Source organism: Nothobranchius furzeri, chromosome 10, assembly GCF_043380555.1.
Source record: "Nothobranchius furzeri strain GRZ-AD chromosome 10, NfurGRZ-RIMD1, whole genome shotgun sequence".
Classification (NCBI taxonomy): Eukaryota; Metazoa; Chordata; class Actinopteri; order Cyprinodontiformes; family Nothobranchiidae; genus Nothobranchius; species Nothobranchius furzeri.
Window position 1 is genome coordinate 48,780,118 of NC_091750.1, and position 26,414 is coordinate 48,806,531.

The window sequence follows — 26,414 nt, forward strand, 5'->3', positions numbered from 1 at the left end:
AAAGAGTCAATTAAATGTGATATTTGTTAATCACTCCTGTTTACTGGCGCCTCCTTGTGGTGCCATCACCACATCACACAGCTGTTGGATTTTTTTTTTCTTTTTCTTTTTTACTGTTAATAAGAAATTATCTTCTGTTAAAACTGCTTCATTTAAGCTTTTCAGATGGTTTTATGCAAGTAAGGTCAAGTTATAAATAACTGAACCCAGACCTGTATGAGAGGTTAAAGAGACAATGTGGAGTTTTTACTATTAATCTCTGGAAATGTCCAACAAAATGTTGTTGAAAATGAATAAAATTACGACCAGTTCTTGAAAAATATTGGCGGTTTTGTAACATATAACCATAAAAAATGGGTCTAAAACACATGGGAGTGATCTCTGGGCAACGGGAGCCCGTGAGGACAAAACACATTTACTGATTTGTAACAAACAGTTACAAAACTTTCGCCATTCATGAACTTTGTTTCATACATTTACCTCTTCACTCGTTCCCCGTGATGAAAGGGAGTCTGACAACCAGAACACACCAGATGGGACCACAAAGTGGATTGATTGCTCACAAAATTTGTGCACTCTCCGCTGTAAAAACTGCATTTAAAATTATGGAAATGCTAAGTTTCTCCGCTATGTGTGTGTTTGTTCATTTTCATCTCTCTTGTCTGTTTAGATACACAAAATATCACATTTATCAATCGCAGTGTTTTATTTAAAAAAAAAAATATATATATATATATATATACCAGCCTTCCTCTTCTGCTTTAGTTGGACTTCCTGCCAGAACTGACGCAGCTCACTGACGCGGCTCACTCATGGCTCACGAAGAAATGTAGCTCACGCTGAAACGATCGCTGCACGGCGTGAGCCTTCGCGGTGCTTCGCAGCTGATGTGACCGAGAACGTAAGTTAACAAGGGCGCCAGTTAGAAACACTCGTCGTCCCATGGCACTTTGCCGCTCTTCCGCATCTGGTGTGTTACTAAATGACAAGAGCGTGATGCTCTTGTCATTTTGCTGGTGGTTGAATGATCTGACAAAGTACTCATTTGAAAATTGCACGGAGGGATTTTTGACCCTAATGGCCATCCATTGATAAGGTCTTATTCAAACACAAAAATTCAGCTTTCTTGCAAAGATGTAGGGATGCACTGCCCCCTATCGTCAAGGAAAATACACATCATCACTTTAAGTGTTTTTAATGTAAATTTTAATAATAAATGACTTTCTGGTTGGGTCCAATTGGACAGACTTTGTTTAAGTTGGTACGTATGATTGTACCAAACTCTAAAGCAGATTGTTGCCATCTTCAAACAGTGTAAAGTATAAATCAGAGTAAAGAATTATAAAACAATGTTCACATGAACTGTATTAAATATATGGAGATTGAAGCTGTTTTGAAACTGCAGCAAAGGCGTAGCAGCCAGTCTGAGGCTGCACAGGAAGCTGTAACATTCATTTTTATATTTTCCACAGTAGCCCACTTAAAAATGCTCTACGTATTCGTTTAAGGTTGCCCCCCAAAAACATGTAAAATAATTAAATAATTTAGCTTCAGTTTTCAAAACACGGGGGACATAAAGTTCATATTTAGCCAGGATTTGTTTCTCAGCATACTCAGGCACAATGCTCCTGCACCCATCCACAATAAAACACCCCAGCACCAAACACCCAACAGAGATGTGGACACACCTCTTAACAGCAGGTTGTTCTAAAACAGAACAGACTTTTGGGGCCTGTCTGAACCTGCCCAGAAGACTACTGAACCTGTTCTAAAAGCCCGTTGGTTCTTGTTGGTAAACTGAACACTTATCTTGAAGGAATCTACCCGCTTTTGCAACTGCACAACATCAGTGCACTTTACAACACTCAATTCAAATTCAATTCAATTCAAAGATAATTTATTAATCCCAGAGGGAAATTAAAGTTTCAGTACACACAATTCTGAGATCAGACATACATACATTGACAGACACATGACAAGAATTGGTGACTGTGGTTATTCACAACCCGAGTCGCACTACCATAATAGAGATCAGAGTGTTTATATGAGGACTGAGTCAGGTGGAGGAAAAAAAGGCACCTCAGAGTTAAGCCTGATTTATGCTTCTCCGTCTGCGTCAGTGCGGAGACACGCAACGCCATTATCCGTCCCTGCGTAGGGCACGCAAGTACGTACGGAGTCGAGCCCACTTTTTTAAACATCCGTCGAACGAGACGGATTACGCAAGCTTGTGATTGGTCAGGATGCCGCTGTTGTTTACAGCGCCGCCATTGCAAGGAGAGCCAAGGATAACTAGCGGCAGACACGGAGAAGCTTGAAGAATATCTCGCGAAAAAACTCTAAAAATATGAACGTTTAATTCTCCCGTGACTGGAGGAGTGAAAGGATGCGCAGCAAGCATTTTATTTGTGGACGGAAATGACAGGAAACGTGGGTTTAGAGGTGGGGAGGGCATGAAGCGGTGGGAGAATGAGAGACAAATATGTCCCTGTTAAAAGTCTCTTATATACACAAAAAACACAATATAAACACACGATCTTGGACCGATGCATGACAGGATACCACAGAACAGCGCTACGCCCTCTGTTGTCCTGCAGGGCAATTGCTTTGCAACACTCTCCAGGAGACGGAGAAGTAAAAGAGCAAAACGCTTCCGTCAGTCCGTGCGTGTCTGTCCCTTGCGGAGCTGACGGAGAAGCATAAACCAGGCTTTACCCTCCACAGGGAGGGCAGCTTTCACCTCAGACAGAAATGCAACAGACTTCAGACATTACACAACATAAGTGTCCACTAGGTGGGGAGGTAGGGTTGGGGACTCTCCTTACATCAGTGCATGCAGCTGCAATGAGCAGCGCTCGTCACCTCCATTTGGACAGGGGAGGGAGGTAATTGGGTTAGAAAGCACAAAGACTCCTGGAAACGGTTCCACGACCTTCAGAGGTCACAGTCCCGCCCAGGCTGGGATAGGGAGACCGAGTTGCCATGGCGACTGCAGCATTCCACATTTCTTCTGAGGGGGAGTAATCACTTCAGCCTCACAGGCTCAAGGGCACCAGATTCAGATAAGAACTTGTTTTTGGGGCCAGACAGAGATAATTTCCTCTCTGTCTTAAAGTTCTGTTGGTCTCCAACCCCTCTCGATCCAATAATGGTGTAAATTAATCCATTCCAACCGTGCTGTCCCGTCAACTCTCTGATCGAATCCACCTTCTCTGCCAGAGCCTGAATCTCAGCCAAAGTTCAAAGCTTACGACTCATCTCGACAATTATATGAGTTTGTGCATTCACAGCACGGTGTAATCCATTCCTGAGCTCTGGGATTGAGCCAATATTCCTTGAAAGCTCATTAATTTTCCGGTAAGCCAGGTAACTGTTCAGGCCAAACAGCAAGAAACATGACACCAACACCACGAATATCCAGGCGTCTTCAAAATCCCCTACAGACAGTTGAGAGAGGCAGATCAGGTTCCACTGTTTCCAGGAGTCCATGATATGCCCAGCTGGCTCTGTCCCAGAGGGGCAACCGGGAGCCCCTTCTCCCGTTCTCATCATTGAAAAAATGTTGTCAATCTCGTTGAGAGACCAACTGACCAGGTCCATTTTTAATAATTTCCAGTTCCCAGAAAAAATGCAGAAGCGCCATCCACCCAAGGACAGACAAAGAGCCTTGGTTTAAGATAGAGAGGAGAGGAGTAAAAAAGTGTCTGTTTTTCTTCTTCCAGCTCTTGGAGAGTACAAACAGGCTCTTCAGTGAGAGAGAGCCAAACACAAAGGAACCTGCTCACCGTTTGCATGTTTTTTCTGCTTCACATAGTGTAGCGCAGTGTGCACAGATTTAAAGCATCTATTGGATTTGTTTACCAGATTCCTTTAGATTTTCTCCATGTTGTATTTTCATTTATCTTTTTCCTACTGACTATTCCACAATAATCTTGTTAATCTGGATGCAGTAACTGCAGTAACAAAATCTGTCACTGTAAAAAACACATCAGTCATTCACCCATTCACACACTGGTGGTAATGAGCTACATGTAGCCACAGCTGCCCTGGGGCACACTGACTGCTGTACAAGTGCACCACCGGTCCTCCCGACCATCACCAGCAGGCAAGGAGGGATAAGAGTTTTGCAAAAGAACACAACAATAGTGTTACGACGAAATGCATGCACAGGAAGTGAAGACTACCAAGCAACAAGCAGGTACGAGGATGGTTTACCAGAATGATTCCATGCTGACCAATGGTTCAGATGATTTACCTGGAATGAAAAGATCCTCTGCTATACCTTTAATATGATAAGGGAGGATAATTGATGCCCTCCAGTGGGCTATTAACAACTTTCACTTAGTAAACAAGTCTTAACTTTGGCTCTATACATTCAACAATGTTTAGTTATTAAAAGATAGTTCTGTCTTATAGTAATGGCTATTTGAAGACATTTTTTCAAAAAGCAACGTGCTGCGAGGCAACAGTGCTAACAACTGCGCCACCGTGCTAAGGCTTCTCTTCATCTTTCTCCACTTTGATTTTTGTGAAGCTGCGCCTGTTGGACAGCTATTGCCCTCTGGTGGTATTGTAGTAATTTTAGAACAACAATCCAAAAATTAAACATCTGATGGAAGAAAAAAATTTTATTATGCGAAAAAAATGTAAATAATAAAATTAAATATAATCAATAAAGTGATGATTTGTAAATGAGCAAGAACTTCTTAAAAGTCACCCAGTTGCAGGTGATTTAGGCAGCTCAAAACTCATCTTTTCAGGTTGGATTTTATTTTAATTAGTTTATCCATCACTTAGTCACTAGCTTCTTTTCATGCTGGTGTTCTCATAATTTATTTTCAGTCCTCCAGACCTGGAATTGAATACCCCTAGAATAGAACCACCTTTCATGTGGAAGAGACCTGCTGCTGGAGGAGCAGTAGCTCTTCTTGGAGCTCCCTGATATCAGAGATTCTCAGCTAATAGCAGCCTGAGTGGGGGAGGGGTGAGTGTTGCCAACTCCAGCTTGATTTCTTAAAAAGGAGCCTAAAGCCTGTCGCACACGAGAGAAAACTGCAGAGCAAATGGCTTCAAATGACCATTTGCTCAATTCAATTCAATTTTATTTATATAGCGCCAAATCACTACAAGAGTCATCTCAAGGCACTTCACATAATAAACATTCCAATTCAGGTCAGTCCATTAAGCCAATCAGAAAAAAAATGTTTCCTATATAAGGAACCCAGCAAATTGCATCAAGTCACTGACTAGTGTCATTGACTTTACAGCAATCCTCATACTAAGCAAGCATATAGCGACAGTGGAGAGGAAAACTCCCTTTAAACAGGAAAAAACCTCCAGAGGATCCTGGCTCAGTATAAGCAGCCATCCACCACGACTCACTGGGGATCCAGAAGACAGACCAGACACACACACACACACACACACACACACACACACACACACACACACACACACACACACACACACACACACCAAGCAATGTGTCCATGGTTACACCGTGATTGCTTAGTAAATATTCTATTTGGCGAGAGATAAATTTTAGTGTATTTATCCTAATGAATCTATTGTTAAGCGGGTGAACTAGCAGTAGCACATCCAACGACAAGGAAACAAAAAGTTATTATCAGGAGAGGGAGTAAGTTTAAGTGGTTAGTAGCAGTGTGCTAGACAATGGCCCCCTCCATGAGGCCACCACAGCTCAGAAGAACATCACCATAGCTTCCTCTGGGGAGAAAAATACTTAGCGAAAAAATAAAGTTAATATCTGAAGTAGCAGGAAATAATACAGTTAAAGAGCAGATTGTAGAAGAAAGTAGTAGAGTGTGAAAAGTGGTCAGTGTATCCTCCAGCAGTCTAAGCCTATAGCAGCATAACTACAGAGATAACTCTGGATAACCTAGCCTTTTAGATGGAGGCATGTTGGAGGCAGGGCAAGGGAGAGCCGTCTTTACCGACTGTACACTCCACCTCCCTCTACTCCCCCACTTGTCCAGATCTAGGCTAACATCAGATTTTAACCACAAGCCCTATCAAAATAAAAATGTTTTGAGCCTATTCTTAAAAGTAGACAAGGTGTCTGCCTCACGGACTAACACTGGGAGCTGGTTCCACAGGAGAGGAGCCTGATAACTAAAAGATCTGCCTCCCATCCTAATTTTAGATATTCTGGGAACCACCAGTAAACCTGCAGTCTGGGAGCGAAGTGCTCGGTTAGGAAAGTATGGAACAATCAGATCACTGATGTATGATGGAGCTTGATTATTAAGAGCTTTATATGTGAGAAGAAGGATCTTAAAATCTATTCTGAATTTAACAGGTAGCCAATGTAGGGAAGCTAAGACAGGAGAGATATGATCTCTCTTTTTAATTCTCATCAGAACTCTAGCTGCAGCATTTTGGACAAGCTGAAGACTTTTAACTACATTCTGTGGACTTCCTGAGAGTAATGAATTACAGTAATCCAGTCTTGATGTAATATTCATGTTTATGTTTATTTATTTAGCAGACGCTTTTATCCAAAGTGACTTACAATTTAAAACCTATAGGGCATGTTGTGATCTGTGGGGGAAACCGGAGTATCCGGAGGAAACCCATGCATGCATGGCGAGAACACGCAACTCCGCACAGAAAGGCCGCAGCCGAGTTTTGAACCTGCGACCTTCGTGCTGCGAGGCAACAGTGCTAACAACTGCGCCACCGTGCAGTAATAAATGCATGAACTAGTTTTTCAGCATCACTCCTAGAAAGAATGCTTCTAATCTTAGCAATATTCCGAAGGTGGAAAAAGGAAATCCTACAAACCTGATTAACCTGGGATTGAATGACATGTCCTGGTCAAAAATAACACCAAGGTTCCTTACTTTGTTCTCGGAGACTAATTTAATGCCATTCAGGTCAGGTGATTGACTAAGCAATTTCCTTTTCTGGATTTCTGGTCCAAAGATGAGAACTTCCGTCTTGTCTTGATTTAAAAGCAAAAAGTTTAGAGTCATCCAATTTTTTATGTCCTCAAGACAAGCCTGTAATCTACCTGACCGATTAGGTTCATCGGGGTCAATGGATAAATATAACTGAGTATCGTCAGCATAACAGTGAAAGTTTATCCTGTGCTGTCTAATGATTTTACCAATTGGGAGCATATATATAGTAAAAAGAATTGGTCCAAGCACTGAACCTTGTGGTACTCCACAAGTAACCCTTGAGTATGAAGAAGATTTGTCATGTACATTTACAAAATGAAATCTGTCAGACAGGTAGGATTTAAACCAGCCTAGCGCTGTTACTTTGATCACTACAACATGTTCAAGCTTTTCTACAAGAACATTGTGATCTACTGTGTCAAAAGCAGCACTGAGATCTAACAAGACTAGAACAGACACAAGATTCTTATCTGAGGCCATGAGAATATCATTTGTAACTCTCACTAATGCAGTTTCAGTACTATGATACTCTCTAAAACTAGACTGAAATTCCTCAAACAGATCATTAGTGTTTAAAGGTTCACATACTTGGATGGCCACTATTTTCTCCAGGACTTTGGATAAAAATGGAAGGTTAGATATTGGTCTATAATTCATTGGGTCATCTGGATCCTTCTTAAGTGAAGGTTTGATTACAGCAACCTTAAAATCCTGTGGTACATATCCATTTACTAAGGATAGATTGATTATATCTAGAATGGGGGCAGTAACCAAAGGAAATGCTTCTTTAAATAATTTGGTTGGGATTGGATCCAAAATGCAAGTGGAAGGTTTAGATGAAGCTAATATTTTTGATAAATCTGAAAGCTCAACGAGATCAAAACGGTTCAAGCACAGATGAGGTTCTACAGTCACCTCTGACGCTGCCTCACTTACTGAGGAAGAAGAAATCGCATTAGGGAGGATGCTAAAGATTTTGTTTCTAATAGAATTAATTTTACTTGTAAAAAATCCCATGAAGTCATTGTTGCTGAGGGCTAAGGGAATAGATGGCTCAGAGCTATGATTCTGTGTAAGTTTAGCAACTGTACTGAAAAGAAATTTAGGACTATGCTTATTCTCCTCAATTAGTGCTGAGAAATAAGCAGTTCTAGTTAGTCGAAGCTTATTTTTATAAAGCACAAGACTATTTTTCCAGGATAGGTAGGCCTCCTCATGGTGCGTAGAGCGCCATGTTCTCTCCAATTTCCTAGAGTTTTGTTTTAAGGCTCGTAAATGAGAGTTAAACCAGAGAGCCAACTTCCTGTCCCTAATTACCTTCTTTTTTAAAGGGGCAACTTCATCTAATGCCACACGCAAAAAGGAATTAACATTATGAACTAAGGCATCAATTTGTGAGGGGCTAGAACTGAAAATATTGCCCTCTGCTACGTTCCTCTGAGATGCAGAGGACAGTAAAGATGGAGCAGTTGGTTTAAAAGATGCAACTGCGTTGTCAGATAGAGACCGACTATAGTGAAATTTACTTTCATGTCTCGAGAACTCAGTTATAAAAAACTCAAAGGTTATCAGAAAGTGGTCCGAGAGGACTTGATTATGTTGAAAGATCGTTATTTCCTCACACTCTATGCCATAAGTCAACACAAGGTCCAATGTATGATGGCAGGAGTGGGTGGACCTATTTATTCTTTGAGTAAAACCAATTGAGTCTAGGATATTACTAAAGGCTACATTGAGGCTATCATTTTCAATGTCCACATGAATATTAAAATCCCCCACTATAATGACCTTATCAGTATTTAGCACCAAATCAGATAAAAATCAGAGATCTGATCCAAAAACTCAGAGTAAGGGCCTGGTGGACAACATAAAACTACAAACGAGAGTGGTTTCACAGTTTTGCTATCTGGATTAGGAAAACTAAGAATAAGATGTTCGAATGAACTGTAGCTATTAATTGGTAAGGGATTGATTAATAAGTCCGAATGAAAAATGGTTGCTACTCCTCCTCCTCGCCCTGTACTTCGAGCAATATGATGATTTAAATAATTTGAAGGAGTCGACTCGTTTAAGCTAACATAGTCCTCTTGCTGCAACCAGGATTTTGTGAGAGAGAGCAAAGAAATCTGATTATCACAAATCAAGTCATTAACTAACAAAGTCTTAGAAAAAATAGATCTAATGTTCAATAACCCACATTTAATTTTTCTAGTTTTCTGCTCAGTTGAGTTTGTTCTAATATTTATGAGATTTCCATGATTTGCTTTATTAAGCCTGATATTTAATCTGTGATTTTGGCCGTGGGCAGGACACTGTCTCTATGGGGTAGTGGGTGGGTAACAGTACAGAAGCTGCAGAGGGGTGTGTTAAACTACGACTCTGCTTCCTGGTCTGGACCCTGGGTAGTCATGGAGGACTAATAAAACTGGCCATGTTCCTAGAAAGAAGAGCTGCACCATCCAAAGAGGGATGGATGCCGTCTCTTCGCATCAGACAGGGTTTTCCCCAAAAGGTTTTCCTATTATCAATGTAGCCCACGTTGTTTTCAGGACACCACCTAGACAACCAGCGGTTGAAGGACAGCATGCGGCTAAACATGTCGTCACTGGTCCGATCAGGCAGGGGGCCAGAGAAAATTACGGAGTCCGACATTGTTCTGGCAAACTTACACACTGAAGCAACATTAATTTTAGTGACCTCCGATTGGCGTAACCGGGTGTCGTTACCGCCAGCGTGAATAACAATCTTACTGTATTTACGCTTATCCTTAGCCAGCAGTTTCAGATAAGATTTAATGTTGCCCGCTCTGGCCCCAGGTAAACATTTAACTATGGTTGCTGGAGTCTCTAATGCCACGTTTCTGACTATGGAGCTGCCAATGATCAGAGTCGGCTTGTCAGCGGGTGCATCACTGAGCGGGGAAAATCTGTTAGAAACGTGGACGGGTTGGTGGTGACCCACGGGCTGAGTTCTATGCTTCCTGCGTACCATCACCCAGCCGGCCTGAGGTCCCGGCTGCTCGGGTTCTGCTGGAGGGTCGCTACAGGGTGGTTCTGAGCTAGTTAGCCCCGCACTAGCTAAGTAGCTACGGCTGTTTACAGGCTTTTCAACAGCGTGGAGCCGGGCCTCCAATTCCGACACCCTCGCCTCCAAAGCTACAAAAATGCTACATTTATTACACGTACCATTATCACTAAAGGAGGCAGAGGAGTAACTAAACATCTGACACAGAGAGCAAGAGATAGGAAACGGAGAAGCAAAGACAGAAGTAGCCATAGCCGTGCTGAGGCTAAGCTAACTGGACAGCAAACTGTTCAACACCAAATAAACTGCGTGCGAACTCAAATGGTTCCCTAAAAGCTAGGTGGAACAACAGAAAATGTGTGTTTTAGCGTGCTTATGTGCTACAATAACTCAGAGATATCTTAGTACATAGAAATTAAATCAGTTTTAGCAAGCCACAAACACCAAACAGCTACACGTAGTGCAACACTGAAAACAGGAAACGCCTTACCGCCAGGGAGGAGGAGCTTTGTCTTCAGATCAGCAGATAGCTTGCTGTGTGCGCCTGATTTTCACTGAGTTTTCTGCCTCACAAGACGTTGAGGTGAATATCTGACCGGCTTGATATTTTTCACCTCACGGGGGGTAAAAACTCTGTGTGCGCACTGTATAAGCTGCTGCAAAGCTGAAATAGCGCGTTCTCCGCTCACATGACCCCAAGATTGCAGCCCCCTGTCTGCATGTCAGAAAATGAACAAAACAGAGCTGGAAACGGAGGAAATGCCTCTACTTTTTTTGTTGATGAGGCGTCGCTGCCACCATCATTTAAAGGTTAGGAAAGTACGGGTGCGGTGGCAGCAAAGACGGGCCAGGCAAGGAGTTTATGTCAATCTACTCCAAGAGATGCACCTTGAAAACCCAGAATGCTTCTGACAGTACCGCCGCCTGGATCCTGAATCCTTTAAGACGGTAGTGGAGACAGTGGGCTCATCGATCCTTAAGTTACAGTTTTGTTGATTAGTCTGACATGCAGACAGGGTAGGGGCTGCATCTGACTACATCTTGGAATCATGTGAGGGGAGAACGCACTTTGATTGGCCACTAGAATATTTCAGCTCAGCCAGCAGCTCACACAGCGAGTTTTTACCCCCCATGGGGCGGAAAATATCAAACCGGTCAGATATTCACCTCAGCGTCTTGTGAGACGGAAAACTCAGTGAAAATCAGGTGCACACAGCAAGTTTTCTGCTGAGCAAATGGTCATTTGAGGTCATTTGCTCAGCAGTTTGCTCTCATGTGCGGCAGGCTTAAGTCTCCTCCTTTTCTGGTCGGCTCATGGGCCCCCGGAAGAACGAAATAAAAAATGAATGCAAGTCAACGGGGATAAAAGAGCTATTTTCTAACCCGCTTTGCCTTAGGCCCTGGATCACACATATGTTGCACAGTACTTCAATTTTAATGAAAAGTAATGATGTTTTGACCACATTAGTCACGTACTTTGAGATTTATCAGCTTGTTAAAGTTTGTGATTAGCATGATTACAAATCGGACGTCGGTACATCGCATATATGACGTCATAATCTCCTCTCCCCTAACGTAGCCGCTACTTACCACATGGCCATGGTGGTTCTTTCCTTTTTTTGCTGAACTTACAGCCATTTGCCTTCTCTTTTTCTCTGTGTCTGGTTCGATGACATCACTTTGGCTATGTACGTTTGTAGTCCTGGACTTATTGTCACACAAAACCTAAAATAACATTTCCCCCCATTCAAAAATAGGCAATTTCTTGGCATCAAAATGACTCTTTAAAATTCATGGACATCATATGGGAAATCTATGGTACGTGACAAGTGGAATTAGAAAAGAGTGTTTTTAGCCCCATTTGACTTGCATTCATTTTTTTGACCCATGGTCTGGAAGTAGATGGGTGTATGCTCGAAATAATATCATAATAAAAACACCACAGTGAGACACAAGGTTAGTTTGGCTTTGCTAAGGAGAAAGGTTACAGGGTCGCTGCCTAAAACCTTTCTGATTTGTTCTTTTGTCCACTCAGCCTTTTACTGAAGTTTCTTAGTCGCACACAAAGCAGACTGAGGCAGTTCCAGTCAGTAGATACAGACACCAATCAACCTCTCCTTCTCACCCAAGGGCTGTTCTTGGTGTGAGCTCACAAACTAATGAATATTTTCAACAGAGTGACTTAGGCTCCCTATTGCACCAAGATCAATGGATCAGCACAGAGACCACCCCCATACCCCCTTTATGCCGCACTCACCTAATCTTTTTTTTAAAAGGACATGATCAGGCCTCATTACTGCCACGGTTTGACCACTTATAAATGACCTAACTCTAATTGACGGCATTGTTTTGTAAAAACGGCTTGTATGACGTTCATGTGAGATTAAAGAGACTAGACCAGACAGGCCACTTCCCTCAGGGTTGATGTCAACATAGAAATGTTTCCCGTGTTAGTACAGCAGGACGACCGGCTGGCGCTAGTTCTTGATCTTTACCATGAGTAATTATCTCTCGTGAACGTTGGCTGTGCAACACTCAAACCAGGCTTTCTGGTGTTTCTATGATTCATGAGAAGCAGGGCATGATGTGGGGCTTGCCGGTTTCCTGTTAATTCCTGTAATAAACCATGTGCCAGTCATTGGGGACCAATAGGGACGCAACTAAACTGGCAAGCATCAGCTTCACACCAAGAACAACAGACTGGTGGAGACCTGCACAATGGTGTAGTTGTATTTGTTTTTATGCAGAAGGGATCAGGCTCCATGTATCTTTATAACCTGATGACATGGCAGCAGTGTGTGTGTGTGTGTGTGTGAAAGAGAGAGAGAGAGAGAGAGAGAGAGAGAGAGAGAGAGAGAGAGAGAGAGAGAGAGAGAGAGAGAGAGAGAAAGAGAGAGAGAACACAGGATATACAGCAGTCACATCTTAATTGAAAACAGGGAACTGACGAGTATAACAGGAAGCGGTTAAAGTCTTGCCTCAGCATTCAGAGTAGTGCAATTATGTACTTTTTTTCCTTCTATTTGAGTATATTTTATTTATGTTTAGATTTTTCAAGTTTTTTTTTCTTTAAAACAATTTGTTATAATGTTTTCAAGCAATTTTTGTTCTGTCACTTCATTTCTGATCTACTTTTGTTCAGAGAAATGAGCTGGGAAGTTTTTTTAATATATATAAATTAAAATGACTGAATCACTGTCATTAAATTATGTTGTGTTGAAGTCATTTATAGTGACTTCCCATTCATTAATAACGTATCCTAGGCCTAATATTGAGCAACAGGACTCAGAGTTGTCCACACGAAATGCAGGGGCATGTTGGATCAAAGGGACCTTTCAGACTTTCTGAGGTGTGTTTCTGAGTAAATGTAAGGTCTCTAGGTAACCATTGTGGAGCATTACCTGAATGGCCTTATTCTGGAGAAATAGCTTATAGCCTTCAGGACTGATGAGCTAACAGCTAGTTAAATCACAGCCAAGATAAAAGGTTGTTTCTGTCATCTTAAAACAGATTCAATTATTTCATTAAGGTTTCTGCAATTTTATTTTAAAAACCTTTACTCTCTTGTTTCAAGGTTATTTACATAGAATTCTGTGGTTTTATGTAGAAACATAAATATCAGCAACAAATATATGTAGGACCTGTAGTTCAAGGTGCTGTCTTTGCCTTTTTTACAAGAAAAGGTGCCATTTTCATTCAATTAGGAACTGGTTTTACAGAAAATCTCCAAACTAAACAATAGTAAAAATTAACCTACAACAGATAAAATAATAAAAACATATTTTAATGCATCCATAGGTCAAGTTCAGCAAGAGGTTCTTCGTGTTACAGAAAAAAAAACTTGTAAGGATAGAGGTGATAAAGGTTTATTTATAAGTACTGAAAGACATAAATGCTGTTTCTCTGAACAGAGGCTGTTCGACACGCTCTCCACAATGGATGAGAAAATCAATGTTTACATGTTTCACACAAAAATCCCTTTAATATTGTTGGATGGAAGGGAGTAAAATCAGATTAAAGCTCCTGATTCACAAAACTCTTCAATTAAAAGTAAACTGGTTTGAATATTTTAGCTCATCGTTAGACGGCCAATCCTGGCTCACGGTGGTCGTAAACACACCCTGATGGAACGCTAAACACCATTACATACATAAATATAAATATTTCTTTGTTAAAATAAATAAATATTTTACTGTTTTTACTCTGCTGAAGTTGTTTACTACTGGTCTTACATCCTGCAGTGCTGCTTGTAACAACCCTAGAATGCGTCTTTCGTCATGACTACTGGGTCCTTCTTGTGGGGGATTTTTTTTCTTGGATGACAAATCCACACCACACTTCCTCTTTTGTCCATAAAAGGAGTCTTTGTGTGAGTCAGCTGTTCAGAAGAACACATCGTTGCTCAATACGGCCATTTGTTGGTCTATATAACACCTGCCTCCAGGTGGAAGACACAAGTTCCACTTCTCAAGGAAACATGAAGACCTTCTCTCTGAGCGTGCTCCTGGGCCTGGCAGCTGCGGTTTGCTGCATGCCACTCTTACAGGACAACATGGAAGAAGAGCAGTTTGCAGAGGTATGTGTGTCTGACTGGAGCTGGGATCCAACCAAACAGCTGAAAATGTTGATGTTCTACTTCTGCACTGGTTGTTTTAAATCTCTTTTACCCTCCATCAGAGCTATCTGAAGAAGTTTTACAACCTGACAGAAGAAACCGGCCCATTGCTCAGAGGGGGAGTCAGCCCCAAGACCAAGAAGCTGATGGAGATGCAGAAGTTCTTTCAACTCCAGATAACTGGCACCCTGGATGCTGACACCCTGGACCTGATGAAGAGGCCTCGCTGTGGAGTTCCAGATGTGGACATCGCTCAGTTTTCCACTTTTGGAAACAACCTCAAATGGCAGACCAACACTCTAACCTACAGGTAAAGAATCCGCTAGCTAGACAGTTTATCTGAAGAAAAATGGACCAATCTGTGGTCTGAGGGTTTTTAATCCCTGAATTTCTACAAATATCCCACAGGATAGAGAACTACACACCGGACATGTCTCAGGCAGAAGTGGACTATTCCATCGAGAAAGCTCTGCAGGTCTGGGCCAAAGTCACTCCTCTGAAATTCACAAGGATCTACAGTGGAATTGCTGACATCATGATCTCCTTCGGTAGTAGAGGTGAGGGCAAAAGAGTTAACTCATATGATCAGTTGTTGATCAGGTGAATTCAGGAATATCATTAGAAGTTTTGTACAGCCAGCTTTGTTCTTATGAGTGTGTTCTTCTCAGATCATGGAGATTTTTACCCCTTTGATGGTCCTGATGGGACTCTCGCTCATGCCTTTGCTCCTTCCTCTGGCATTGGAGGAGATGCTCATTTTGATGAAGATGAGAAGTTCACGTTCCGCTCAAACACAGGTGGGTCATCCTGCCAGCCTCTCCCCAAGTCTCGGGTCATCCTCTGGGGCACGGCTCACCCTGGAGGAGCTGCACTCTCATTGGTCTGTGTTCATCTACTCTAGGCTACGTCCTCTTCATGGTTGCTGCTCATGAGTTTGGCCACTCTCTGGGTTTGTCCCACTCTGATGATCCTGGTGCACTCATGTACCCCCACTACTCCTACGGAAACCCTGACACCTTCATTCTGCCCAGGGATGATGTCAAAGGCATCCAGTCCCTCTATGGTTGGTATCCAGATCACTGTTGCCTCTTCATCTTTAGTTTCATGTGACTCATGTGGAATGCATGGTTGAAACAGGTGGAAACGAGGAGCCTATCGCACCCGGGCCTACCGCCCCCACCACCCCTGATGCTTGTGATTCCACCATGGTCTTGGATGCTGTCGCCACGCTGAGAGGAGAGATGCTCTTCTTCAAAGACCGGTACTCTACAAACTCAGAAAATGATTTTTTTTTTGAGTAATTAAAACCTTTTCTGAGCTGGTTCCTGATCTCATTTCTGCTTCTTCGTAGTTTCCTCTGGCGTCACTCCCAGCAGAGTTCCACTCCTCAGCAGACTCTCATCGCCAACATCTGGTCCAGTGCTCCTGACAACATCGATGCTGCGTTTGAGAGTCTAGAATCAGACCAAGTCTTCCTCTTTAAAGGTATTTGCTCTCTGAGTCCCTGTTGTGTGATGCTATTTAATGTTTCTTTACCAGTTTCACTACATTTTCTGCTTTTCATTTCCTCAACAGGCAGTAGAGTTTGGGCTTTCAGTGGCTATGATCTACAGCCTAATTATCCCAAAACCATTACCAGTTTTGGTTTACCCAGAACTGTGAAGAAAGTAGATGCTGCACTTTATGAGCCACAATCTAGGAAGATATTCTTCTTTGTTGGAAAGAACTACTACAGGTGAGTTCAGACAACATCAGAATCAACCAAGGTGGATTACTTACACACGGTTAAAAATAAAGAAAGAGATATTTGGTGTTTTAAAAACAAGTGGCTGTCTAATGTGTTTCCAGCTATGATGATGTGAGGAAGACGATGGACAAGGGGTTCCCCAAACGAGTGGATGAGACCTTCTCTGGCATGACCTCCCAGGTGACGGCAGCACTACAGCACAGAGGTGGGAAGGATTGATCGAGTCATTGTGACTTGTCTGCAGCATTTCTGCTTGATCTCAGTGCTTTTATGGAACTAACCTGAGGCGTGTTTGTCCTGCAGGCTTTACTTACCTTTACAGCGGACCCTACATGCACGAGTACAGCCTAAGGTCAGGGAGGTTGTACCGTGTCCTGAGGAACAACTACTTCCTGCCCTGCAGTAACCTCTGATCTGTCTAAAGGAACATTCAAACACAACCGTGATGCAGAAATGTTCTTGTCTTTAGAAACTAAATGTTTATGAGAATATTTTTATTCAGCCTTCATTTATTCTAACTTTAAGTTAATATTGTCAACCCAAAAAGTTTTTATTGTCTTTTATTGATCATACTTGTTTGATGAAAGTAAATGAAATGTTCATTGTTGTAACTAACTTTTTGCAAGAAGTTCATGTATTTAATTTAAAATAAAGTTACATAAGTTATTTGGAATCACTGGCATCTTTTAGTCGTAACTATATCAAACTTTGGGATTTCATTATTTAGTTCATGTTCACACACACACACACACACACACACACACACACACACACACACACACACACACACACACACACACACACACACACACAGCATTATTTTAGAATCATTTGAAAAACTAATTTAACTACATTGAACTACTTCTGTAGTAATTTAATCTCTTATTCTTGAGTAAAATTAAGAATCAGGCTAAATCATCACATATCTGTGACATAATTTCATTTCATTTCTTTGTTTATAGAGTGCCTTCCTGCTGCCAATCAAGGCAGCCCAAAGCGCCGAAACAGCAGGGTGAAAACAAACATTAAAATAAAAAGTAAAAGTACCGCACATGAGTTCATGTTATGTACCAAAGCAATAAAACCCTAGATTAAATCTCGAGTTCAGTTGATACAATCAATCTTAATTCCAGTGGAAGGGCATGTCACAATTTTGGGGCAAAGGCGGTAAAAGCTCGATTTCCGCGACTTTTACGCTGGGTTTGTGGAACAACCAGTAGGTTTTTTGGCAGCGGAGCACACCGATCTTGAGGGGGCGCGTTTCTGCAGTAAGGTTGGTTTATGCTTGACGTGTCCGCGAGGTTCGCACGGCTCCGTGCGGCAAAATTGCGTCATTTTAACAACCACGCCCCTCCACCTGGCCTCTGCACGGCCCAAACTTTCCACACCGTGCACCTAGGAAATTTTCTAGCCAAGCGGACAGTCGAACATGGAAAAACATGGCGGACCGGCAAGAACTAGTATGGCAGAGGTTCTTAAATACAGACATTTGTACGATTCAGCTCTCAAAGATCACCGTGATCAACATGTTGTTAATAATTCTTGGAGAGAAATAGCTCGCACTGTCGGAAAAGACGAGGACACTGTTAATAAATACTGGAATGTCATGTTGTAAACAGTAATTTTTACTTCTACTGTGGTGTCGTGTTGGATGCATGCCATAGAGCTCCAATCTGCCCCCTACAGTTTGGGAGAATATTGGCTCACCACAGAGACAAGCCGCATGAACCATAAACGCTGCAAGTTGTGAAGGGTTTTCCATCCGCGAGCCGCATCACCGCGCGGAAAGTAAATGCGTCAAGCATAAACCAAGCTGTAGTGATGATAGATAAAGATTGGTTTATGCTGCTGTTTTGCTCTATAATGACACCTACTGGACTTTAAACATCATTGCAGGCAACTTACTGGAGACACAACGGACACTGATTCAATGACCTAATCATCCTTGTATACACTGTAAGCTATTGTAGGCCTACTTTATATGGTATTATTTTAAACTTCAACATTTAAAATATATACACCTCAAAATAGTCTGTGAATGACACCAAGTGACAATTAAAGTGACAGTGTTGTGAATGTGATATTACCCATTTCAGTGTCATTGACTCAAAAGTTTTTTTATATATATATTTTTTTTTATTCAGAAAAATAAGTTTATCCAATGTTTTGGCATTTAGTCTATTGTGTTTTTTGAACACTACTTCACCAGCTTTTGAAAACATGTTCACAGGGCACAGAAGAAGCTGGGGTACACAAAAACTGTAAAGCCAGGTGGAAAATGTTTGGGTAGGATGTCTTCTGGTTCCCCCAGTATGTTAATGGGTTTTCTTGTCTTGAAATGTTTCCCTCTGCTAAGTAGCGCTGGACCTCAATGATCGAGTCAGCTGTTGCATTGGTGGGTTTGTCTGCCAACCTCTTGATCAAGCTGCTGCCACAGATTATCTGAAATAATAAAAAATACATAGAAGTTTTAGTTTTTGTCTTCTACTCTGTATTAATACACATTAGCAACAAAACAAATGTGAAAATAAGCTGATAATACTGAACAACTTGCCTGAAGTGGGTAACTGCTCTGATGAAGGTCCAGGCTGTGGCTGCAGCACACTCCATTTTCAGGCGACTGACAGCCTCACTACACTTGGAGGAACTACGAAATCCGAGTGTTTTAAATCTGGGGTCGAAAAGTGTTGATAGGGTCAACACACTTAATGACTCCAGGTTAGAAGCAGTGTCTGTGACGCGACATCTAAGCTGGTCATGGAGATGTGTGGCTGCTTGTGTGTGTAGATGCGAAGAGTTCCGCTCAAGTGCACAATTTAGCATTTTCATCATCAGGATGACCTTTGATCCTGAAACTCTCCTCAGGCAACTCCACTGTGGCCTGATGGAAAGGGGCCAGCACAAGAAGTGCTTCCCTTAAGATGTTACACCCATCAGCTGTGAGTGGAGTTCAATCTGTTAGGAGAGAGGCAAGAGACACCCACACTGGTTCTCTCTCATCATGTAGCCGTGACAGCATCTGATATGTGCTGTTCCAACGTGCTGGCACCTCAGTGACAAGTTTCAAGGTGGGCCGTCCCATCTGTTGCTGCACTTGAGCAAGCTTCTCTTTTGCTGTGGTGCTGGATCTGAAGAATTATATGATTTGCCTAGATTTGTGTCTTATGGATGAAAGTTCAGGGATCTGATCACAGGATTTTTTGACTATTAAATTTAGTTTGTGTGCAAAATGCAGATTGAATGTCGAATTTGAAGAGTTCGTGTTGCTGCTATCATGTTTGGTGCTGCATCGGTCACAAGACACCTTACCTTATTTGTTATGGCCCAGTCATCCATCATGCCCCTTTTGACTTGGGCCAGAGTGTCAGCAGTGTGACTTTGTGGAAAGTGTTTGACTCCCAACACAGACGTACACAACTGCATATTATCACTGATGTAGTGACAGGTAAGAGCTAAGCCTCCATGTTCAAGGAGGTCCACGTATCAGCTGTTATACGCACTGCCACAGCTTGCTGTACTTCCCTTTTTACTCGTTCGAGTTCCTCCGCATGCTTTTTGGCCATCATTTCCTTAACCGTCTGAAAATGAATACACATCAAATCAGTCTAGTACTTAACACATTTATTAGACCACCTGTCATCAAAGCAAGAAAAACATCCAGCTATCAAGCTCTCTGTGTTTTGCCCTGCTGAATAGAAGGTAGGAATTTAAAACTGAATCCAGTTTTATACCCAAATGTGAGCTGACACGCTGGATGGAAATTATTCAAGCATGCATGATGTTTGAATCACAAGTGTTTATTTTTGGTTGCTGTGTCATAAACCTTAAATCAGACAATGGTCTAATACATTTGTTAAGCACTGTATATATTACATGGGTAACAGCAGCTATCTGAGACATTGTGTATACAAACCTTTCTGGTTGGCAAAACGTTAGATGGATCAAGGACCAGAATCAACCCCCTGAACCCCTCACTCTCCACAATGCTCAGGGGTTGGCAGTCCTTTATAATAAAATTCAGGACTGCTTGGTCCAGAGCAATCTTCCTAGATTCTAGATTTCAAAATAATAAAACATATATTAGTAAAACAGTTGTGAGAAAGCATGCCCAGTGTCTATACTATAGGTCTACCTGTGTCCGTTCTTGGTGTATTTACTTCCTCTTCGTTTTCATGCTTGACTGTAATGTCTCAGCATTGAGGATGTGCTCTTATTTGTGTAAGACAACTCCGCTGAGCAGATGCGACATTTAACCTAAATAAAATTAAATAAATAATTTACACTGAGAGTCAGTCACATTGCTGTTTTCAACTCTGACAGATGCGCAGAAACAAGGAAAGACAAACACGTACCTTATTAGCAAGTTAAAAGATCAAAATGATCCCACACAGCAGATACTTTTCTTTTTCTCTCCGGCTCCATTTTGTTGATGTAGAGAGGGATGTCTTGTTTTACCTTTGAAATGGTAAGTGATTCCCTCCCGTTGTTGACAGATGCAGAGTTGATACCTTATAAACACCGTTTGGCGCCTAGGCAATGAGCGACACAGCAGCAGCGTCGGTCACGTGACTTTTTCTTAAAGCAACACACGCATCGACACAGGTTTCGCTCCATGAGCTTGACACATGCGCCGGTGTGTCGGTGTTGCTGGACCCATCACTACTTGAGGGTGTGTTGTGTTAACTGTTTATACTGGTGATATGTTAGCCTGAAAGGCAATACTTAGAGATCAAATTCCCCTTCTTCCTTGCTGTGTGTTACGGTTAGTGGTAACGACCACGCGGGGATATCTCCTCCTGAGACGGCCTCTGGAGCAGTCACCTAACGGTTCCGGCGAGCATCGCCACAACATCGACAGAACCAAGGCTGTTTTGCGGCAAAAGTTACACTGCAAAAGGTAGCCGTGTGAATAATTGTTTCACATTAATTTGAGACAAATATAATTTTACAAGGGACGTGTCAATTATTAGTCAGCAATGCAGTGTTCAGTCATTAGCTCACTCGCAGCTAACAAGCTAACGTCACGCTAACCTAGCTGAATTAATGCGATCTGCTCTCTGATCTGTAAACCTCCACCATTAGAACGGCAGTAGCCTAAATCAGTGTCTGCTCCCTGTCAAGCTTCACTGTCCTCAACGGGACTTTCACCTTAATGCTCAGTTGGACTAAATTAGACAATCAACCAGAAGGTGCTTTGCTTGTTTTTGGGTTAAAACCTCGTATTTATTTAGCTTTTGAGTGAACCGCGCTGGTATCTCCTGCAGGATGAGCGGGGATGACCTGAACCCAGCTGCAATGGCTCAGCCTGTAGAGGATGTTCAAGGTGATGGACGCTGGCTGTCTCAGGTAAACATTCGCTTTTTAAAATCCCCATTATTGTGTTTTTTAAAAATGACGTGTCATGTTTGCCATTGAAGATGTGTGGAAAGCCTGATTTCAGTTCATAATTTCAACATTGTTTCAATATTTATTAGTTGATGTTGCATCCTGATCTGTGCACCACAATGTGCTCCTAAACATGGATCATTTGCATAACTCGTAAGTTTGCAGTGCAATAATTATCTAGTTTGTTTAGGCATCTACTGGCCGGTCTTTAAAAGGTTAATCCCCTGAAGCTAATACATCTTAGATGGTCCGCTTTACTTCAAGCTCTCCACCAGACAGGTCCTGACCGGGATGAGCCCAAAGGATTTAGTGTGTGTTAGAAAGTCAGCCGGCTCAGTCTTCTTATCCTCCTGTATTGATTTGCATAACTTTAACCTGATAAATCACAGCTTAGCTGCTCTGTTTCATAAATCTTAACTTTTGTTCTTTTACATATCCTGTTTGTCACCGTTGCTGCCTCACACCAATGATTTTCATGTGTGTTTTCAGCATTCAAGGTTTGTGCAGGAGTGCAAAGATGGGGAACCAGATGTCCTGTTTGTGGGGGACTCCATGATCCAACTAATGCAGCAGTTTGAGGTGAGAGGAGTAAAGCATGAGCACATAAAATATTTTATTGTCTCACAGACACGTAAAAGTAAAGTAAAAGCAGCAATCTGGAGTTTCCCATTTCAAGAATTATGAAATTTACTTTTTAGAAATGTGAAAAAGTGATAGTCTTACCCTGTACTGTGCTTGCTCCCCCCACATATCACATGGTCCTAGGTATTCTGAGCCTTTGTTGTGACACTCATATATTTAACTCTGGTGATTTCCATTTCTTCTGATCATCCTTGAGATGGTCCTACGCCTTCATTGGAGTCCAGCTGTGTTTGATTATACTGATTGGACTTGATTAGGAAAGCCACACACCTGTCTATATGAGACCTTACAGCTCACAGTGCAGTTCAGAGCAAATGGCAATCATGAGATCAGAAGAACTGCCTGAAGAGATCAGAGACAGAACTGTGGCAAGGCACAGATCTGGTCACAGTTCCAACATTTTTTTAAAAAGTGCACTTAAAGTTCCTAAGAGCACAATGGGCTCCATAATCCTTGAATGGAAGATGTTTAGAATGACCAGAAGCCATCCTAGAGCAGGCCGTCCAGCCAAACTGAGCTACCGGGGGGAAGAGCCTTGGTGAGAGAGGTAAAGAAGAACCCATAGATCACGGTTGCTGAGCTCCAGAGATGCAGTTAGGAGATGGGAGAAAGTTCTAGAAAGTCACCCATCACTGCAGCCCTCCTCCAGTCAGGACTTTATGGCAGAGTAGCTTGTCGGAAGCCTCTCCTCAGTGCAAGACACATGAAAGCCTGCATGGAATTAGCTAAAAGACTCCGGAAGGACCCCGAGATTGTGAGAAATAAGATTATCTGGTCTGATGAGACCAAGATAGAACTTTTTGGCCTAATTCTAAACAGTACGGGTGGAGAAAACCAGATACTGCTCATCACTTGTCCAAATATAGTCGCCACGGTGAAGCATAGCGGTGGCAGCATCATGCCGTGGGGTGTTTTTCAGTTGCAGAGACAGGATGACTGGTTGCAATTGAGGGAACAATGAATGCGGTCAAGTCAAGAGATATCCTGGACAAGAACCTTCTCCAGAGTGTTCAGGACCTCAGACTGGGCTGAAAGTTTACCTTCCAACACTACAATGACCCTAAGCACACAGCTAAAATATTGGAGTTGCTTCACTGCCACTCTGACTGTTCTTGGACGGCCCAGCCAGAGCCCTGACTTAAAAATGGCCGTCCACCAACGTTCACCATCCAACCTGACAGAACTGGAGAGGATCCCCAGGTCCAGGTGTAAGAAACTTGTTGCATCTTTACCAAGAAGACTCGTGCCTGTGTTAGCTCAAAAGGAGCTTCTACTAAATACTGAGCAAAGGGTCTGAATACTTAGGAACATGTGATTTTTCAGTGTGTCTTTTTTAATAACTCATTTTTCTGTCAATATGGGGTGCAGTGTGTACATTAATGAGGAAAAAAACATATTTAATTGATTTTAGCAAATGGCTACGATATAACTGTATTGACAGGGGTCTGAGTACTTTATGTATGTATAAGAATAAACGTGAGCATAATAATTGGAAAACAGGTAGGGAGAGGGGCTTATTGTGGAGCACATTATTTCTGCCTCCAGATGGTGCTCTCTGACAGAAAAGTCCAGAGTTTTGCATTAAAATTGGTTTTCTAATAATTGTTTACACTCGCGCCTTCCACTTCTTCAGGGAAACTATTCACGCTTAGTAATCTGGTCTTGAATTTTCTATAAAAATATAACCAAACGTGTGAAAATCTGAATGCCTTGTAAATAAAACCAAAACATTAAGTAACATCTGTTGATCAGCACTGATTACTAATTCTTCTATGTTCTGGAAGCTTTTATTTTTCAAGTTATATTCTCTTTTTCCAGGTGTGGGGGGAATGTTTCTCTCCTCTTCACGCTCTCAACTTTGGCATTGGGGGTGACACCACCTGTAACGTGCTGTGGAGGCTGCAGAACGGAGAGCTGGAGAACATCTGTCCCAAGGTTAGACCAGTCTGCAGCAACAGTTGGGTCCTCCTGAGACACCTTTGCTCCTGGACTCTTCCGTCTGACCAAGCTTTGTCAGACATTCAGACTAGAGTGTCAGCGAGGAGTAACAGTGTGTGTTTTTATCCAGGTGGTAGTGTTGTGGGTAGGAACCAACAATTATGAGCACTCAGCAGAGCAGGTTGCTGGAGGAATTCTTGCCATTGCACAACTTCTCACCTCTCGCCTACCTAAAGCAAAGGTAGTTGTACTGGTAAGTTCAGTATGTGGCGTTTACAGGCTGTAAATACCTTTTAAAGTGAAGAAATTTTAAAAGTTGTGGTCCAGCCTGGACATGTCGTTTCTGAGAAGCAGCTAAAAAAACATTGAGAGCATCTGGTGAAGTAGAAAAGTTCTTGTCATTCGTGTTTTTAGCAGTTTATCGTCTTCCTGTTTAGCTGTTACTATCGGGGTGATTTTAGTGTTTAACTGAATTATTTTTCAGGGTTTGTTGCCTCGAGGGGAGCATCCCAACCCACTGAGGGAGAAGAACTCTGCTGTAAACAAGCTCCTGCGCTCCTGGCTGCCACGGCTTGGCCAGGCTCAGCTCTTGGATCTGAGCGGAGAGTTGGTCCACTCAGACGGAACCGTTAGCTCCCAGGACATGTTCGACTACCTCCACCTGACGTCGGCGGGTTACCGCCTTGTCACCAAGCCCCTCTATGACCTGCTGCTTCAGATCCTGGAGGAGACGCCCGAGGAGAGAAGGGCATCGCTGGTTTGAGGGCTGGAGAAGGGCTGCACATCCCACCTAGGAGCACGCCCGCCCCCAGCTGCTGTGGGTGGGGAGGCGTGCTCCTGGTACCTGGAGGACGGGTTGATGGAGTGAAGGTGTGAAGAGGGAGAGAGATATAAACTACAGATATAAACACTGATTAGAGCAGGAATATTTATTGGAAAACATCACCACCATCTCACTTCTGCAGTTAACCACACAAATCCATCCAGTCACAACCTTTAGTTGGCTACAAGCAGAATTCTGTGTGCTGCAGTCCCAGTTGGAATGATGTCACAAAGCCCTCAGCGGGATGTGACACTATCCTGTCTGAGCAGAAAGCACATGTTGACTCCTGACTTTTGCAGCTTTGTTGCAGCTCAGCGTGCATGGTAAAACAATTCTCTGTGACTCCGTATCATGTGTGTACTTCCACATCTCGTCTTCCAAACACCCTCAGCAAGCGAGAAGCTTTGGTTCCATCCAGAAAGTTTGTTTTGGTAAAGCAACGTGTCGCAGATCAGGGTTAAACGACCATGATGTCAGTATGGGGTGCAGTGTGTACATTAATGAGTCGTCCTATGCCGCTCCTCTGATGTTCCTCATGTACAGTCTGACTATGCCATAGTTATTTTAGCATTGTCAGCTGATTGTATAGATACTTTCCCTTCTCTCCTCCTGGAATCCTCACCCCTCCCCAATTGTAGTGGTAAATAGTTTTCAGTAATTAAAGCAAATCCACGTGATTAAGCTAATACTATCATGCTAGCCGCTAGAAGGCAATCACAGACCGCGATGAAGGTGAAATCATGGGTGAGCTTTTGCTGCAGACAATAGGAATCCAAACTCCTGTTGACACAATGCTGTCGTACACACTAGTGTGGTGTGTTAAATGTAAATAGTGTGTGTCTGTGCCTTAAGTGTTTGCGAGGATGGTTGTGAATGTGTGTGTGTGTGTTTGGAGGACTGATCGTGTACAGGATATACGAGGAAAGATTGAAGCAAACATTTGCACTGTTATGGCTTGTTATCATGTTACTGAGGTCAAACATTCCAATAAAAATAAACCTGACCATGTGTTTTGTGTTTCTGCTCATTAGTAAATGATGGTGCATCATGTGACTGGGTTGTTTAACATTTGTAGTAGGAGGAGCTTCACAGCTGGAGTTTAGTCCAGTCAGCAGCAGAGGAGCACATCTGTAACGACACTAATGATGCTCTCTACTTGTTCCCCGTCTTGTTTCTTAACTCTGATTGTTGCTCATTGCTTAATGAATTTTCTTCCACCGGTTTTATCTCTAACGCTAATAATAACTCAGCAGCTCTTAAAGGCAGTGTGAACTCCTGTTTAGCTGGCCTCATTAAACTGTTTGGCATGCAGGAGTG

At 42.4% G+C, this 26,414-nt stretch overlaps 2 protein-coding genes and 1 long non-coding RNA gene across 6 annotated transcripts; 2 read left to right on the forward strand and 1 right to left on the reverse strand.

Annotated features, from left to right (window-relative positions):
- The first annotated feature begins 775 nt into the window (after positions 1-775).
- LOC107386542 (collagenase 3) lies at positions 776-16,982 on the forward strand. Of its 2 annotated transcripts, XM_054730610.2 has the most exons (11): positions 776-901; positions 14,392-14,523; positions 14,625-14,872; positions 14,971-15,119; positions 15,231-15,359; positions 15,464-15,625; positions 15,700-15,823; positions 15,914-16,047; positions 16,138-16,297; positions 16,411-16,514; positions 16,613-16,982. In XM_054730610.2, the coding sequence occupies exons 2-11, from the start codon at positions 14,425-14,427 to the stop codon at positions 16,720-16,722; spliced, it is 1,419 nt and encodes a 472-aa protein (XP_054586585.2). In that variant the 5' UTR covers positions 776-901; positions 14,392-14,424; the 3' UTR covers positions 16,723-16,982. The 2 variants fall into 2 exon arrangements, with proteins under 2 accessions (XP_054586585.2, XP_015816491.3); XM_015961005.3 differs by lacking the exon at positions 776-901 and having other exon boundaries at positions 14,157-14,523.
- A 112-nt stretch (positions 16,983-17,094) lies between these two features.
- Positions 17,095-20,800, reverse strand: LOC107386544 (uncharacterized). 2 transcript variants are annotated; one of them, XR_011521702.1, is made up of 6 exons: positions 20,662-20,800; positions 20,442-20,563; positions 20,223-20,362; positions 19,619-19,887; positions 18,864-18,980; positions 17,095-18,751 (listed from the first exon to the last, which is right to left on the reverse strand). It is a non-coding gene; the product is annotated as an uncharacterized lncRNA (long non-coding RNA). The 2 variants fall into 2 exon arrangements; XR_011521701.1 differs by having other exon boundaries at positions 18,864-19,887.
- A 283-nt stretch (positions 20,801-21,083) lies between these two features.
- pafah1b2 (platelet-activating factor acetylhydrolase 1b, catalytic subunit 2) lies at positions 21,084-26,107 on the forward strand. 2 transcript variants are annotated; one of them, XM_070555316.1, is made up of 6 exons: positions 21,084-21,206; positions 21,574-21,655; positions 22,184-22,273; positions 24,155-24,271; positions 24,405-24,527; positions 24,759-26,107. In XM_070555316.1, exons 2-6 carry the CDS (start codon positions 21,575-21,577, stop codon positions 25,035-25,037), a joined length of 690 nt encoding a protein of 229 aa, XP_070411417.1. In that variant the 5' UTR covers positions 21,084-21,206; position 21,574; the 3' UTR covers positions 25,038-26,107. The 2 variants fall into 2 exon arrangements, with proteins under 2 accessions (XP_070411417.1, XP_070411418.1); XM_070555317.1 differs by lacking the exon at positions 21,084-21,206 and adding an exon at positions 21,252-21,498.
- Positions 26,108-26,414: the final 307 nt, after the last annotated feature.

Excerpts from the sequence above, each read along its gene's own strand:
- LOC107386542 (XM_015961005.3), top strand. The coding sequence starts at position 14,266 with ATGACAAATCCACACCACACTTCCTCTTTTGTCCATAAAAGGAGTCTT. Across the intron at positions 15,360-15,463 it reads CACGTTCCGCTCAAACACAG|GCTACGTCCTCTTCATGGTT; the intron begins GTGGGTCATCCT and ends CATCTACTCTAG. Across the intron at positions 15,824-15,913 it reads ATGCTCTTCTTCAAAGACCG|TTTCCTCTGGCGTCACTCCC; the intron begins GTACTCTACAAA and ends GCTTCTTCGTAG.
- pafah1b2 (XM_070555316.1), top strand. The coding sequence starts at position 21,575 with ATGAGCGGGGATGACCTGAACCCAGCTGCAATGGCTCAGCCTGTAGAG. Across the intron at positions 22,274-24,154 it reads AACTAATGCAGCAGTTTGAG|GTGTGGGGGGAATGTTTCTC; the intron begins GTGAGAGGAGTA and ends CTCTTTTTCCAG. Across the intron at positions 24,528-24,758 it reads AAGCAAAGGTAGTTGTACTG|GGTTTGTTGCCTCGAGGGGA; the intron begins GTAAGTTCAGTA and ends ATTATTTTTCAG.